Source organism: Thunnus albacares, chromosome 13 (genome assembly GCF_914725855.1).
Source record: "Thunnus albacares chromosome 13, fThuAlb1.1, whole genome shotgun sequence".
Taxonomy (NCBI): Eukaryota; Metazoa; Chordata; class Actinopteri; order Scombriformes; family Scombridae; genus Thunnus; species Thunnus albacares.
Genome location: NC_058118.1, coordinates 3,554,600 through 3,570,000, shown reverse-complemented (window position 1 = coordinate 3,570,000; position 15,401 = coordinate 3,554,600). Strand labels below are relative to the sequence as shown.

At 41.7% G+C, this 15,401-nt stretch overlaps 1 protein-coding gene across 4 annotated transcripts in view; it reads left to right on the top strand.

Moving 5' to 3' along the window:
- LOC122994872 (protein turtle homolog B-like) overlaps nt 1-15,401 on the top strand; it is a 162,578-nt gene that overhangs the window by 1,995 nt on the left and 145,182 nt on the right. For 3 of the 4 annotated variants that reach the window (XM_044369635.1, XM_044369633.1, XM_044369637.1), the window contains exon 1: nt 3,926-4,232. The exons of the other annotated variant lie outside the window; for it this stretch is intronic. In XM_044369635.1, the coding sequence (XP_044225570.1) occupies nt 4,169-4,232 (64 nt within the window). In that variant the 5' untranslated portion in view covers nt 3,926-4,168. Of the gene's footprint in view, nt 1-3,925; nt 4,233-15,401 lie in introns of those variants that run through there. 4 annotated transcript variants of the gene reach the window in all.

Here is a 15,401-nt window from a genome sequence, read left to right as displayed (position 1 = left end):
GAAAAGCATCAGGAAAAAGGTCTTCAGCTGAATCTGTAGCTGGTAACGTTTCAGTCTGAGATGCTGACATGACTGGGGCCTGGCACGCCAAACTTGTAGACGAGCCAACACAAGCAAGTGACGCCTCACAGGCTTTGTGAGATAGAGGAGAGATGGAGATCAAGGCAGCTGCGGGAAGGAGAGGCAGAGTGTGACAGAGTGAGGAAGAGACTACAGAAGATGTTTTGTACCTGGATATTTGCCTCAAAATGCTTTGAATTAAATCTCCATCACTCATTATGAGTAAGAAAAGAGGATAAGTAAGAATCCATCTCAAGTTTGGGTTTACAAAATGAAAAAGTTTGGACCCGGAGAATCCTCATAATCTAATTTGTTCACATACATTTCACATTTAACAACTCAGATACTACTCATACGATTTTTATGAAATCTCGGGGGATGATGCATCTCATCACACCCTCGCACTCAAGCATCCTCAAACTCATACCGTCACATCTTTGCTGGTGGTTTAGTGAACGAAAACAACAAGAACTCTAGAGCTTGAGGTCCACGTTCAGTTTAACATTAATTAATGGTGATAATAAATACCCAAATAAATCTGTTTTTGCAAAATATTATTATTAGAAAAGAGTGAAATGTATAAAGAGCAATTCCACAAAGAAAAATGTTTCCCCCTTTTCTCTTTCAATGGACCTCATTCACTAATATGTGCGTAGAAATGTTCTTACTTTGCTTACATGCAAAATCACCATCGGATTCATGACACATGTGCACTGGCCAGTTTTGTTCTTCTTGTGCGTATGTTAGTGAATCATTAGTGAATCATTCTAAATTGACAGGTGCGTGCCCGCTATCGGTAATCAGCATACTACCACGCCCCCATTTCTCTATATAAGGAAAGCTCTGTTGGAGTCACGCAGCAGTGGAGGTGTCACACATCGCAAACAGGATGGTGATGGTAAAAATGTAGAAAAACTTTACTGCTAGTGAAATGCAAACAATAGCTTTAAAAGCAGAAGCCAGAAAATGCAGATTTGAATGGTAAACATGTCGTTGGCACAACCGTTTGGAGCCTGATTGTGAATCCTGTATACAGCCTGCATACCTGTTGCACCACTACCACACTGTACATCCATAACAAAATAAAAAGTTGTTAAATGTGTAGATCTGTGGAATTGATCTATATAAATCTCTGCCTACCTTCTCTGTGCCACTACTGAACTGACAATTTTATTGTACTAATAATTTCATTATATTTATGATGATTATTTATGGATTACAAAGTCTTAGTTATTAATTTTATAATTAGTAAATAGTGTATTATTAGCAATTTCACACTTGAGTATATTGTATATTTAGGCCCAATCATTTTTTCAATAATTATCGTTATAATATACTGTTTACATTGGAATAAATATTGACTATATTGTCTTGGGATGTTTATGATTTGTGCATTCACATGGTCTGAGGCAGTTCTAAATTTGTTCGCAGAGTAAAATTCAGGTAAGAACATATTGATGAATCCTGGATTTGTGCCTAAAACATTCATATGCACGGTTTAAGTACAAATTTGTGTGTACGCACTTTTTGTGAATGAGGCCCAATGTTCTCACTCTGAAGTAATCTCCTTCCCACCCAGAACACCTTCAAACACAGCAAAACATAAAACTCACACATATTTATACCTAACTCAGCCTCACAGGATCATGATCTAAACATCAAGGTCCCACATAGAAGGAGACAAGACCACAAGATAATCCCATATACTGTATATAAAGATGGAGGTAACAAGGTGTGATGTCACCCGTTGGTTTCCATTGAAGCCCAGAGCTGCAGTTTACGGTCGGCGCCATCTTTTCTATTTGGAGCCAGGACCTTCAGAATAAGGAGTGCGGGGTGTTTCCTTTCACGCTCTAGAAAACACGTTAGCTACTTTAGCTAAATTGTGCTAACAGGGCAGGTATCATAATCAAGTAACATTAAACTTAGTGAAATATTGCAACAATAGCTTGACTCAGTGCGAGTTCCCAGAGCCGGGGAGCGCAGCAGGTGAGCCAACTTTCAATCACAACTGTCAATCAACGCCCACTCGGCAAACATCAAAGCTACTATTAAGTCTTTAAATCTTATTAATGGAGCAATAATTTCCCAAATGACCACCAGCACACTTATTAGGCCTGAAATTAGAGATTGAAATCATAATGACTCGTTGAAAAAAAATGATTGATATTTCTGGAGAGAAGTTGAGGTTTCTCAAGTTGTAAAAATGAATCATCATAAATCATCAAATCATAAATATGAGAGTTTGCCATTTAGAAAAAGAAAATATGTTTAATTTACCTTTCAGTGAACACTTAATTTTCTCCAAGTTAATGGAAAAAAAAAGTGTCTTCGAGCTCCTGAGAGGAGGCTTACAGAGTCAAGTGATGAGAACCTGAAATAACTTCAAGTGAATGTGTTTGTCATCTAGCTGGGGGCTATAACTGGAACCTCCTCCTGAAGCAGCAGTGGGGGTCCTTCAGCTTGGAGGTGGAGTCGATTGGGCTTTGGGGCATGATGTAGCCCTATGAGCAAGGCAGACTGAGTCAGTTACATTTTAAACTGTCCCTGCCGAGGCATTTCTGAGTATGATAACTGACTCACAACGTTTAAAATGCATCAATGGACATGAATCATGCCGAATTCAATTATTTGTTACAAGTATTGAGAATTGTTTTAGTCAGTGTTCTATAATGACAGTGGTCCTCATGACAAATCTTTATCAGTGTAACCAGCATTTCATTCATACATAGTGAGCATCTTTTACAAACACAAACTCATATTTGAAGAAGGATGTAAATGTGTGGATGGAAGTGGTCTAAACATGCACATGCTGGAGGATTCCTCTCGTCTTATTGCGCAGGATGATACTGCAGCTCCGCTACGGATTCACACTCCAACCCACCTTGAAACGGCTCCATCTAGTGCTGCATTCATGTCCTACGAGAAAATCTGGACTTTACAATAAGCCTTGCACGACTAAGAAGTTTTGTGCATGGATCCTGATTCCCCATGCACACCACTCACGCTAATTTCAGTGTCACTGATAAACACCTAGGCTGCATTCAAGTGTCAGTAGAGATAGTCTGTCTTTTAAACAAACAGAATGAGTGATTTTCATTGCATTTATTATACAGGATAACCACCTGTTGGATTTTGCCATCATGTGGTTGGCATTGTGATGTTGTGTAGGCATTGCTACCTTACTGCAAACAATGAACACATTCTTTAGAAGAGGTGGTTGGGCTTCTTGTCTTTGTAATAGGCTGTTTAAGTAATGCAGTCTTTATAGCCCAACCACTCTCTAAAATTACCATGTTTCTGTAATTGATTGTATGTATTGATAATAATTTCCCCCGTTTTAAAATTTATAATTTTCTCTTGCTTTCTATGATGTTTTTCCTTCTTGCTTCCATATAAAGCACTGTTACTGTACTTTAAAAAGTAATTAAACTAATATAATTGACTTTTTTTAAACAAAATTTTGTTGGTTTTCAACAGAAACAAGTTATACATTTTGCCATTATATTAGTAACACAGATTAAAACAAAATCCATCCCTTCTCAACAGAGAAATCTCTCAGCTGACCGCCCCCCTCCCTCACCTTTACAGTAGTATTGTTGCTTGTATTACGTTTAAGTCCGTTGAGGGTGAAAAAAGCTCATAATGAGCAAGCAGTCCTCCTCTCTAGCTGTCGTAAACACTTGAAGTGGTTTCTTTTCACTGAAAACTGGAAACTCTTAGTATTCCCATATGCAATGAACGCCTCACTGCAGCGGGGAAACCGACAGCATAGGTAACCAATGAGCGGCCGCATCCCTCCCACGTCCATCAATGAAAGCAGTGCGGAGGCGGGACCGCGGTTATCTAAAGGCTCGCACTTGGTTTCACAGCATCGTTTGCTCTCGTCCCATTGGCGCAGGTGATCCGTCTCAGGATGCGAGAGGAGCGCGGAGGAGAGGGGCAGAGAGAGGGGAACGCGCCGATGGAAAAGTGTCCAGGGCTCGGTTAACAAGAAAACAGGATACCGGCCGCCTTTAGTCTGTCCTGGGCCACTCGGCGATGAGAGATTCACCGAAAGGGGCACTTTGAGATATGATGAGGTTTATTTGTGGTTGGCAATAGTACTATGATTTGGTATGTGGCCACTTTGATAGCAAGTGTATTCAGCACCCGAGGAACGGCCGCTCAAGGTGAGTCGAAGTGCAGGATGTGTAAGTTTTAACCTGGCTTCTTTTTCTTCTAAAAACATTCTCCCTCTTGTCTGTTTGCTAACTTTTGATATGTCGCTTGCATGTTTAAATGTCACACTTTACGTCATGAAGTTCATACGTATGTTCATCACCGCACCTGAGAGCAGCCGGTCCGGTTCACCGACTAATGAATTAAAACGGAGCTTCACCGCGGAGGGTAGATGGAGCTCCTTTGGTTAAAGCTGTTTTTTAAAAGAGGGGAACCTGTTTGTTCCTGCTGTAATACATCATGGACATGCGTGGTTTTCGGTGATAAATGGCACTATCGGAGTTGTGACGTGCTCGGCTTCAGAGTGATGGATACTGCAGCTTATTTGGGTTGACATATTCCTCCCAAGACGCGTGAGTTTGCTCTCCCGCCGCTGCGGGGCATGCTGCGGGTAGCCGCTGGACTGCAGCAGCCGGTTCCACTGAGCCGCACACCGGCTGCCAGCCGTTTCTGGAAATGTGAAGGCAAATGTGATTAGTATGGTGCGCTGGTGTAGATGTCATTAAAATGCTATGAGTGGATTAACCTCTTCCTGGGGAGCTGTCTCTGCTGAACCTGTAGCTGTGTCCGCTAGAGGGAGCGCTTTCTGAGCCGGCACAGCTTTAAGGTGAATTGAAACAGCTCCCAACACTTTGAGGTTGCTTATAAGTCAGTCATGCGTTGGTGCAACTTTTACCACAAGTATCATGACTTCACGTGAGCTTAAAACCTATTTAACAAGCATTTTGGCTTGTTTGTTGAAAGCAGCTGAAGTGCAGTGTGGCTGAGAGATCCTTCAACCAAGCCGCCTGCAGCCGACCCTGACCTCTGACCTGCCTGCAGAGAGGTGATAGAGATAAGAGACTCTCCCTATGTGGGTTTAATGTTATTTATGTGAAATCTGCGGGTCGTTCAGAAAAGACCTCCGTAAAGTAGGGCCAACCTAGAATCAGTTTCACCTGTTACGAAATAGATATTTTCTCAGCTCACCGATTATTCGTCCAGTCTAGTACAAGACAGTCAGATTGCTTGTTTTGTCGAACCAACAGTCCAAAACCTAAAGATAATTAGTTTACTATCATAGAATTCTTAGAAAACCAGAAATAATCACATCTGAGAAGCTGTAACTGTAATTCTCTGCGTTTTTGCTTAAAAATCACTGAATTTAAAACAAATTTTCAGTCAATAAACTAATCAGTTAATCAACTAATTGTTTCAGCATCAGTTGTAAATGACATCATCCTGTAGTCAGCGGACCCACATGTAACGACTCATCCAAGTTTCTCTCACGTCGATGATGACAGGGAGACGTGGCGAGCAAATAAAGCTGCAGCAGCATCGCACTTTACTCTTAAAAAAAAAATTGAATCCCTGCTATTTTCACCCCCCTCCCCTCCCCTCCCCTCCCCTCCCCTCCCCTCTTCTTTCCCTCGCTTCTACACATTTTAAAGAGAGAGGAGAGATGGAGGAAAGTGGGACAGCGTCTGTGCTTCAGCATCACTGATGAGTAGCGATGAAGAGAGGAGCGCTTGATGAAGAAAACAAGCCTTTCATCACTGCGTTCAACTTTTGACACTGAATCTCGCAGGTTTATATCTGTTTATTTTTGTTGATATCCCTCCGGAATGCGACTGAGCTCCACTGGCTACACGGCATACAGTTATGTAATGTCCTGCCTAAAGAGGATACGCTTAAGCGTTGTTTGCCAAAGAAAGGAGACTTAGGGAGATGTTTTTAAGCGGCTTCCCTCTTTTCTGCCATGGGTGGGACAGCAGGCAACTAACTTGCGGACGGCAGTGAGGAGATACTATGACTGATGCTATGTAGTCCAGGTCACGGTTATCCAAGGAGGGTTGAATTTAGGGCAGCTGGACTTGGTTGTAGATACTTCGAGATGTTTCACCTCTCATCCAAGGGGCTTCTTCAGTTCCTCCTTCACTCCTCTTTCCTCCCTACCCAGAATATGTACATTGTTGTCCTTGAGAGAGTGTCCCTCATATTTCAGGTGGAGGTAAACTGCTGAGTCTTGAGGAGTTGGCCCTCCTGTGTTGAGCCATGCGTTTGTTTAATGGTTGTTTCCCTGATATACAAGTCTGTGCGTTGGACTGCATACACTAGATTGCTTTTCTTGTGTTTGGGTCGTCTAGTAGCGTCTTAAGCTAAATTCAGTTTTTATTTATATAGCGCCAAATCACAACAGATGGCACTTTTCACATAGAGCAAGTCTAGACCGTACTCTTTACTTTACAGAGACCCAACATTTCCCCCATGAGGAAGCACTTCAGGTGTCTACAAGCAAGTCCAGTTGCCCTTGATTCAACTCTCTTTAGATGTGACTGGGCTTGTTTGTGTTTTGTAAAGACAGACAGTCAGTCAGTCTAACTGGTTATGCATATGGTCCTTGTCCTGTGCTTTAACACATCGATGGAGCTCTCAGGGCTCTGCAGCATCCATGCGTGTACACACACACACACACACACACACACACACACACACCAGCCGGCAGAAGCTGCAGCATCCTTCTGGCCGAGCACTGCTGTTTCAAGCTGGCAGCTGGCAAACGCCTCGACTTTTGCCAGTGATAACCCTGGACCCGAGCCAGACTCGCCTCTCTTTCCTCACTGCGTTCTCCCCTCCTCTCCGGTTTCCTCTCCTTCTCACCTTGCTTCATCCCTCCCTCCCTCCCTCCTCCCACATCTGACTCTCCCCCTCTCCTCTTCCCGCGTCTCCCCTTCTCTGCTCCGTCCTGTCGTTTCCCCCTCTCCCGTACACTCGGGTGAACTCGCTTCCCTCCAGGTTTCAAGTGGCCTCTCTCAGCACGGCCGGGTAGCCGAGGGAAGGGAACATGGTGGGTTGTGTTAATGGAGGCTCAGGGCGCGCTCCACAGCAACCGTCTGCTGCCATACGCAGACACACTTGTTACCCTTACCCACACACACACACACACACAACACACACACACACACCCACCCCCTCAGGGAGCAGTGTGTCTTTAACCAGGATCTGAACATATGCCCACTAACAGGCTGTCTGTCCCACACTAAGTTGCACTAATTATGACTAAGCTGTGAGATAAATGCCACTCGCTTGCTTGATAAATACATATGCCACAACATGCCAAGAGGGCACAGGGGTGGAGGAGGAGGAGGGGGTGTTGGTTATTTAGAGGATCGTGGATCGGAACTATGTGAAAAATAACGTACAACATCTTTATTTACAGTTCAAGCATTGAACACTTTTCTTTACACTAAGAACAGTTTTGCACAGATATGCAATTTCACAAACAGATGATTATCTGATTGTTGCTGCCGACACGATGAGAGCTGAAACAATTAGTCAATCGCTAGAAAATTAATGTCAGAGTATTTTGATAATTGAATAATTGTTTTAGCAATTTTTTAAAGCAAAAATGATAGTAAACTGAACATCTTTAGATTTTAGAGGGCTGATCAGACAAGACAATACATTTGAAGATGTCGCCATAAGGTTTTTTTTTAATAGACAAAACGATAAGGCTAATCAGCATGTTTAGGAAATAATCATCAGATTAATTGATATTGAAAATAGTCGTTAGGTGCAACATTAAATATGGTACAATGACTGATAATATTACTTATATTCCACAAGAATATCATCCTCTCTGCTGCTGATGTGTAGGCCGGGACGTAGCTAATCAGGCTCAGCAGTTACACACAGCAGCGTCTCATTTCTGCAAGTTTAACTGGCGCTTATTCAACAGGTGTCTCACTGCTTCAACACAAAGTTTTCAGCAGACTTTGAAACTGGTGTTGCTCCAAAAAAGTGTTTTTTCACTGCCGATGAAGAGGTGAAGAGTTGAAGAGCTTTTATTATGAGCTGTTTGTGTGGTTTAACCAATGTCAGCCAGTGCTTAGCTCAGCATTTTGGACAGAGATGATGACACACTTTGTGCTCACTGTTGGGGGGAAAAACCCACCTGTGAAGCAGCAGGACGCTACAGAAGACTGATCTACTGATAGTCTTCAAGCCTCCAGATAACAACCTGTTTGTGCCGTTCCACAAGTTCTGTTAAGAGAATGTGTTTTATTGTGCACTAGAGGTGGAGTTTTCTCTGTCCATGACAAACTACATTTGACAAGAATGTTACAGGCAGGTGTCACCTGTAGTTTTTATTTGTGTTGATCCACTAAGCTGATGAGAAAAGTATTGCGTTTGCTCTTCCGATCACCTCTGCAGGTGAATAATTGGATCCTGAATGCTTGTTGTCTGTGTTTATCTCTGGATATGTTTTTTTTGCTCTGACTGATTACAGTCTGATCCTCTCGGGATCATTAAAGCTGCATGTTTGTTTGAGTGAAATGAGATTCTGAAGCTACAGAGAACTTTTGAACTTGTTTGTGAGACTCTGTGTTGCTGTCTCCCCAGTCGGAGTGTGTGTGTATGCATGTGTATTTTTGGGTAAACTGTGTGTGTGTGTGTGTGTGTGTGTGTGTGTGTGTGTGTGTGTGAATGGAGCTGTGAAGGAGCACTGGTGCCTAATTAATTTTATTTCCAGAAACTTTGCGGGTGTCCCTGTTTTTTTTTTTTGTTTTTTTTTTTGATGATCCCTACAGTATGATCATTTAATGAGTCTTCACTGTAAGTGGGTGGCTGCTTGGCTAAAACAAAGCTGCTGACCAAGAAAAGGGAGACTTGCGTGTCGTTCACAGCCAATTTACTGTAAATCATGTGGGTGTCGGGAGTTCTCTGGCTGAAGGACTTGCTGTATATGTTGAGTCTGATTCTGATTAGGGAAGTTCCAATCTGGCTTTTTATGCCTCTGTGCCAGCGGCAGCCGTGGCCTGAGGCGTCGTGTTTACGGGTTGTCCGTCTGTCTCATTCTCGCTGAATGCGATATCTCAGGAACGCCTGGAGGGAATTTCATTACATCTGGCACAAACATCCTCTTGGATTAGATTTTGGTGGGCAAAGGTCAAGGTCACTGTGACCTCACAAAACATGCTTTTGGCCGTAACTCAAGAATTAATACGCTAATTATGACAAAGTTTCACACAAATGTCTAATAGGAGAAAATGATGACATTTTATATCCAAATAGCCCAATTTTGCCCAAATATACACTCAATACCTTTTATTAAATCCCTTCAAAGTCTTCACTACAAATATGATATGAGTCTGGACAGACGTGGATGTAAACTACAACTTGACTGCTTGGTGGAGTCATACAACTGCAAGGCGGGATTTCTAGTTATTGATCTGATACCAATCACTGCTGTTAATGACATAATGACTCAACATGTTTCAACACAAAATTCAGAATTTCACCTGTTCACTGACTTTCCCCCCCCCATCAATCTATTTTCATGCTCTCAAAACTTCAAAAGGTTCACTTCCCTCCTGTAGTGCACATAAAGTTCAGCCTATTCGACCAGATAAGTGTGTGTAGGTGTGCATTACTTCTCTCAGAATCTTCTCATTGGGTACGACGGCCTGCACTGATCCCTGTAGCTTCACATAAGATGTTTCTCTAATTCTAACATTTACCTTCCTGGATTGAGACAAAAATGATCCCCCTCATAGTGATTTATGCTGATCATATAGAATATCTAAAATAAAAATAGGCTATTTAAAAAAAATCTACATGAGAAGTCATTAGTGCAAACAAGTCAGAAATGGACTTTCACTGTCAGCGCTTGTGTGACAGTAGAGATAACACTGAGTCTAGGCTACGTGATGAAGAAGCATAAAAAGAAGACAGAAGTCCATCATCAAAGCAGACTGTTTTCTTAGTCTGACAAGTAGGAATGTACTGTAGCTTATTTGTTTTTATGATGACAGCACATTGTGCTATGCATGTTGTGATTATTTTCTATTCAGTATTGAAGTTTGCTGTGCGTTGCATATAGAGCTGAGTTTAACAGTGACTTGCAAGAATGACATTAATAATACTAGCACATCTGACTGAGTGGCGCTATCCATGGTACTGAAATAAGCATTTAACCTTTTGTTTTGTTGTATGTATTTGATGAATTAAATTTTGAAAAAATGGATCAAAATACTTCTGTGAATGCAGTGGTCAAGTTCAAGTTCTGTAGGAAGGAGGCACATTCTCTAGTTCAACTTTCATATCTAGAATTCAAGTCTATAAACTGAATAGTTTTGAACCAGAACCTTCAGTGCTTGTTTTAAGTAAAGTTTTTGTTTTACCTAATAATATACATCACCTGTCTATTTGGTGTTGGCATGGACACTCCACTTGGGATTGTCTCATCCATTGCTTGGCCAAATGGGGCTTAAAGTAGCCAAAGTGTCACTACAATTACAATGTCTTGTTACCTCGTTTATCCTCAACAGTTCTATACGTTTGCGGTCGTTGTGGCCACTGAGCTGTCGTTTTCTGCGTAGACACTTAAAGGTTTGATATTGAAAAATTGGTTGTGTTTAATTATAGACTCTCTGTATGGACTGTATTTAAAAAATCTATCATTTTAAATAGAGTTTTTTTTTTTAAGACAATGGATAAAATGTAAGTGGAATCAGTTGAAATGACCTTTAACTTGGTACGCACAGTTCACAGATGTTTGTGCAGTATAATCAGCTGCGGACAGTTTGTGCTCCATATATAAGGGGAGCCTTCACTCCCACTGAGCATAATAAAAAGTAGCACCCCTGTTGCCAGGGGCAAATGGCACACTTCATAAAAGTCACCAACCTTTAGATGTCAATCAGCCTGGTATTTGGGCCAAGGAGCAGCGACTGGCGGCTGCTGTCGAGCCCCCGAGCTCCCAGCAGCCTTCATTTTGGTTCAGTGAACTAGTCTGTGCTTGGCTGGATGGATTGATGGAAAAGATTATCAAGAGATGCTTCATGTGTAGTTTTAGATCGTTGTGCAGCACCACCAATAATGTATGAACAGTCCACAGGGTGTTGTTGTTGTACTAAGGTCAGCGCGTTTTCTATTTCAGTCCCATCAACCCAGAGAGACGTCAGATTCATGTTTAACAGGATTATTAACAGACAGACAGATTTACCTTCACTGCTGTGTTCCAATTGTTTCAAGTTTTCAGAGAGCGATGTTTGCATTTTATCAGTATATGCCTTTAGGTGTGATTTAAAGAATATGACTAAACAAGTATTGACTTTGAAGTTTGCCTCCTAAGTAGCTTTATTAAGCTTGGAATAGTTTTATAGCCCAGAAACTGTGAACACAACAGCTGATTTTGCCTTCCAGTTAGTAGCTGTAAGTGTTGTGCTTTTGTATGTGTCTGCACCATCACTCAGCGTCCTGGGGCTGTCACTTAAGTCTTGTCAGGGGAGGACAGGGTTGCTTCTTTAGTATTGCCTCCCCGTGTAACTTCAATTATATATCACCCCTGAAAGGAGCAATGAGCTTGCAAAGAAGAATGTGTGGGTCCACTGGTGTAGTTCAGCATGAATAAAGACTCTATCTTTCTAGTTGTCTCTCAGCTTACATTAAGACAACTGCTGTGTTTTATCCAAAACTGACTCCCTTATAACTCCCTCACAGCTACTCCTCAGATCTGCGAGGCACTAAAATAGATCATGGTAGTTATAGGTAGTGTGTGTATGGCATACTGATCACCATCAAGTATTTGACTCGGAGCAGCCCTTGCAGCACAGCGCTTGGGGAAGGTATTGCTTTCCGGTGTATGTGTTCTGAATATACTGTACCAGTGTCCTTTAGCTGACTCATCTTAAAGCTGTCCAGCTAGTAATTGCTGGAGCCCTTCTGCTGCAGTCAGGGCACAAAGAACAGGCACATCATCAAAACACTGCCCAGTTGTATTGACGTCTTGTTGTGCCGCTGTGGAGAGAGAATTGAAGATCCTATCTTAGTTGAATTCCTTTGATTAGCACCGGACTGCAAGTCAAAGCAAAGTGATATTTCACTGTTGTTTTTTAGTGCCCATATTTCTGTTAAGGTGCGTTTCACCATGGAACTGTGATTATAAAAATCCCAGTCAGCAGAAGAGAAATAAAAGCTATAAAACAAGAGTCTCTTGGAGGCTCTGCTTTGAGCTTAATGCTCACGTTGAATGTTAAGCAGATATAATGGGTACTATGACATCTAATTATAGCCTGTTAGCATGTTATCATTTGCTAATTGACACTAAACATCAGATATGATGGAAGTGTTACCAGTTTTACTGGTATTTGTAAAAACAAAATATTTGATGAACAGTTTTAGACTGATGATAGCACTAGATGAAGTTAAGGGATTACAGTAGTTAGAATAATTCACACAGAGGGGAACATAGATGTCTGAACCAAATTTCATGGCAATCCATCTAATAGTTGTCGATACATTTTACTCAAAACCACAGCTATCCCTAGCCACGTCTCTAGCATGGCTAATGAAAACAGAGCAGATGGTCATTTCATAGAACACACTTCAAATTTTTATTTAGTTTGTGCACATTTATCAATATTGATCTATAGAAAAGCACGGCAAGTGTGACATGTACCTGAGGATGGTGTCTATAGTTGCATTTCCCAAGTTTGGCCGAGCAAGCTGCTTTACTGTAGGTACTTCTCTCTACCCACAGATATGACTGCCCATGGCTGGGTAGCATGGTTTGATAAATCAGCTACACTATTCATGCTAGCCTGCATTTTTGCTTCATGTAATGGACAGACTGGCATGTGGTCTAGGTGTCAGGGCTGGTCTTAAAAACCCCACAGTGCAAACACAATTTTGCAATACAAAAAATCAAAGCCCGTAATAACAGCTTGATAATAATAGTCCTTACCAGGTATGGCAGCACTGTGGATTTTCAAAAGACCAAAGGACCATGGACAACCCAAACATTTAGATGATGTAATCATTATGCATACTTTTTTGAGCAATCAATTATGGCTGCAACTAATTTTAATTATCAATTAATCTGCTGATTTTCTCAATGAATCAATTAATCATTTGTTCTATTAAATGTTTGGAAAATGCCTTCATATAGATTTTTGGTCTGACCAACAATCTAAAACCCAAAGATATTCAATGTTCTATAATGTAAGAAAGGTAAAGTAGGAAGTTCTCAAATATGAGAAGCTGGAATATGCAAGTATTTGGCATTTTTGCTTGAAAAATGACCAACGATTACACGATTATCAAAATAGTTGGTGATTCATTTTCTGTTGATTAAACAGCTAATTGTTTCAGCTCTAAAGTGAATTGGTCATTTAAACTTCAATGTTTCAGCATCTGCCAATCATAACTGATGGTGATAGTTCTTAGCTTTACAAAGGGAATTAGATTTTAAGTGCTCTCGAGTCAGTAAAAGATCATTTGTCTTCAAGTGTGTGATTGCACACTTTGTATCTGGTGTCATCATCGTAAACTGCAGAACCGGTGAATTTGATGCACCTCACTCTGTGAGCGTGTTCCAGTATCACACAAGTCATTTTTGTCCAATGAAGTTCAAATCAATCCACTGCCATATTTATGCTGGGGTTTCTACAGCTGACAGCAGAAGTGATGAAGCCACTCAGATGAAGGGCAGAACGCCCTCAGCCTTTCATTAAGCAGTCCAGTGGATTGATTTGAACTTTGTCTGACATCTCTCTGCTTGGAGGCCTGAGATAAAGCCACAGATACATTTCACTATTCTCAAGTGCGGAAAAATACCACTTGTGCATCTACCAATCAAACTGAATTTTGAAAAAAAAAACAACCAATCAGATTAAATTGGATTATTTCACTTATTTTGAATGATCTATTCTTGTTGTGGGATGGAAATGTTCGTTTTTCGAAGTTGTAGAATGTCTTTTGTGAGGTGGAATCATTTATTTTTCCTGCTATGTCCTGTAGATTATAGGCCTCATTAGCACATCCTTCACAGCTGTGCAGGGCTTGCAGTTGGGCATATGGATAGACAGATGTACATGGTAACTCAGTCCCTAATGGGAGGACAAAGCTTCATTTCCAGTCAGTGAGTATGGGGAGGGGGGCAACTGTGAAGGACACAGTTCAGGAGCATAATGAAGATTCTTGCCGGGTTTAAATCCAAACTACCCCGCGGTTCAGATATGACCAGTTTATAACGGTAGAGTCGAGGCGCCTGGTGTGGCCACATCTCTGTGCTCCATAAAAATAGCTGAGGATGAAATAGAGTTTAAGTGAAGTGTTTGGAGGAACACCACTCTGTTCTGACATTACTGTCAATTCTTCAGTTCCTCCCTTCAGCCTGTAATAATCCCTGAGATCTCACAGCCATCGCACGGCAGGTCTGGGGTCTCTCACGAGGCTTGTCACATCCTCCGGCCTTGTTACTTTACTATTATGACATCGCAATAAACCTTTGAAGTGATCCTGACATTGTTTATAGACAGAGGTAATGCCTTCTGCCTCCTGCTTGTGTCTGCAGTCAAATTTCCGCCAAAACGCTCGAAGGAAAAGCCTTCCTTTGAGTTGACAGTTTTTTTCCTGATCTGCTGAGAGATCCCAGTAAAAGTCAGATCGATGCTTTGTGTCCACAGTGCGGTGCGTCTTCACTGCTGTGCTCACCCACTGCCACTTTACAGACACGGAGACATGTGCACTGCCCTGTCTGGCAGAGGAAGCAGTTAGATGGATGCAGTATGTGTGGCTCACTTGCAGCTGGCAGTGTAAAAAGTTATTACAACATGTAGCATGATTCTCCTTAAATAAGCTTGATTTCAGTGCAGGTTTGGAATAAAAGATATCTGAAATCTTATACCCATACCATTTTCCTTTTAAAGGGTTTTTTTTAGTGCAACAGTGTGGGTTTTGGTAATAGCTTCCTGCTAACATGAATCTTGGTCGCTCTGTCCTGTTCTGCATACTTTCTCTAAATACTGTACTCCATTATGCTCCCCTCCCCTCCCCTCCCTCCATCCTGAGCTGGCCGGCTTCCTCCCCTGTCTCATTTTACAGCCTGGCCTACTGATGCAGCACAGTCGACTTCTCCAGACCCATTAAACATTCATTGGATAGGGCCATAAGATACCTCACCATAGCCTCAGCTGTGCTACTCTAAATTCAGCCCAAGATCTGAGCTTCACATCCTAACCAATACAGCAAACCAAGAGACGGTTTTCTGTAGGCTAACTAACACAGAGGAGAAGCAGTAGAAAATACATGCAAAAGACTGTCTGGTCTCTGTGGCACAGCATGTGACACACGAT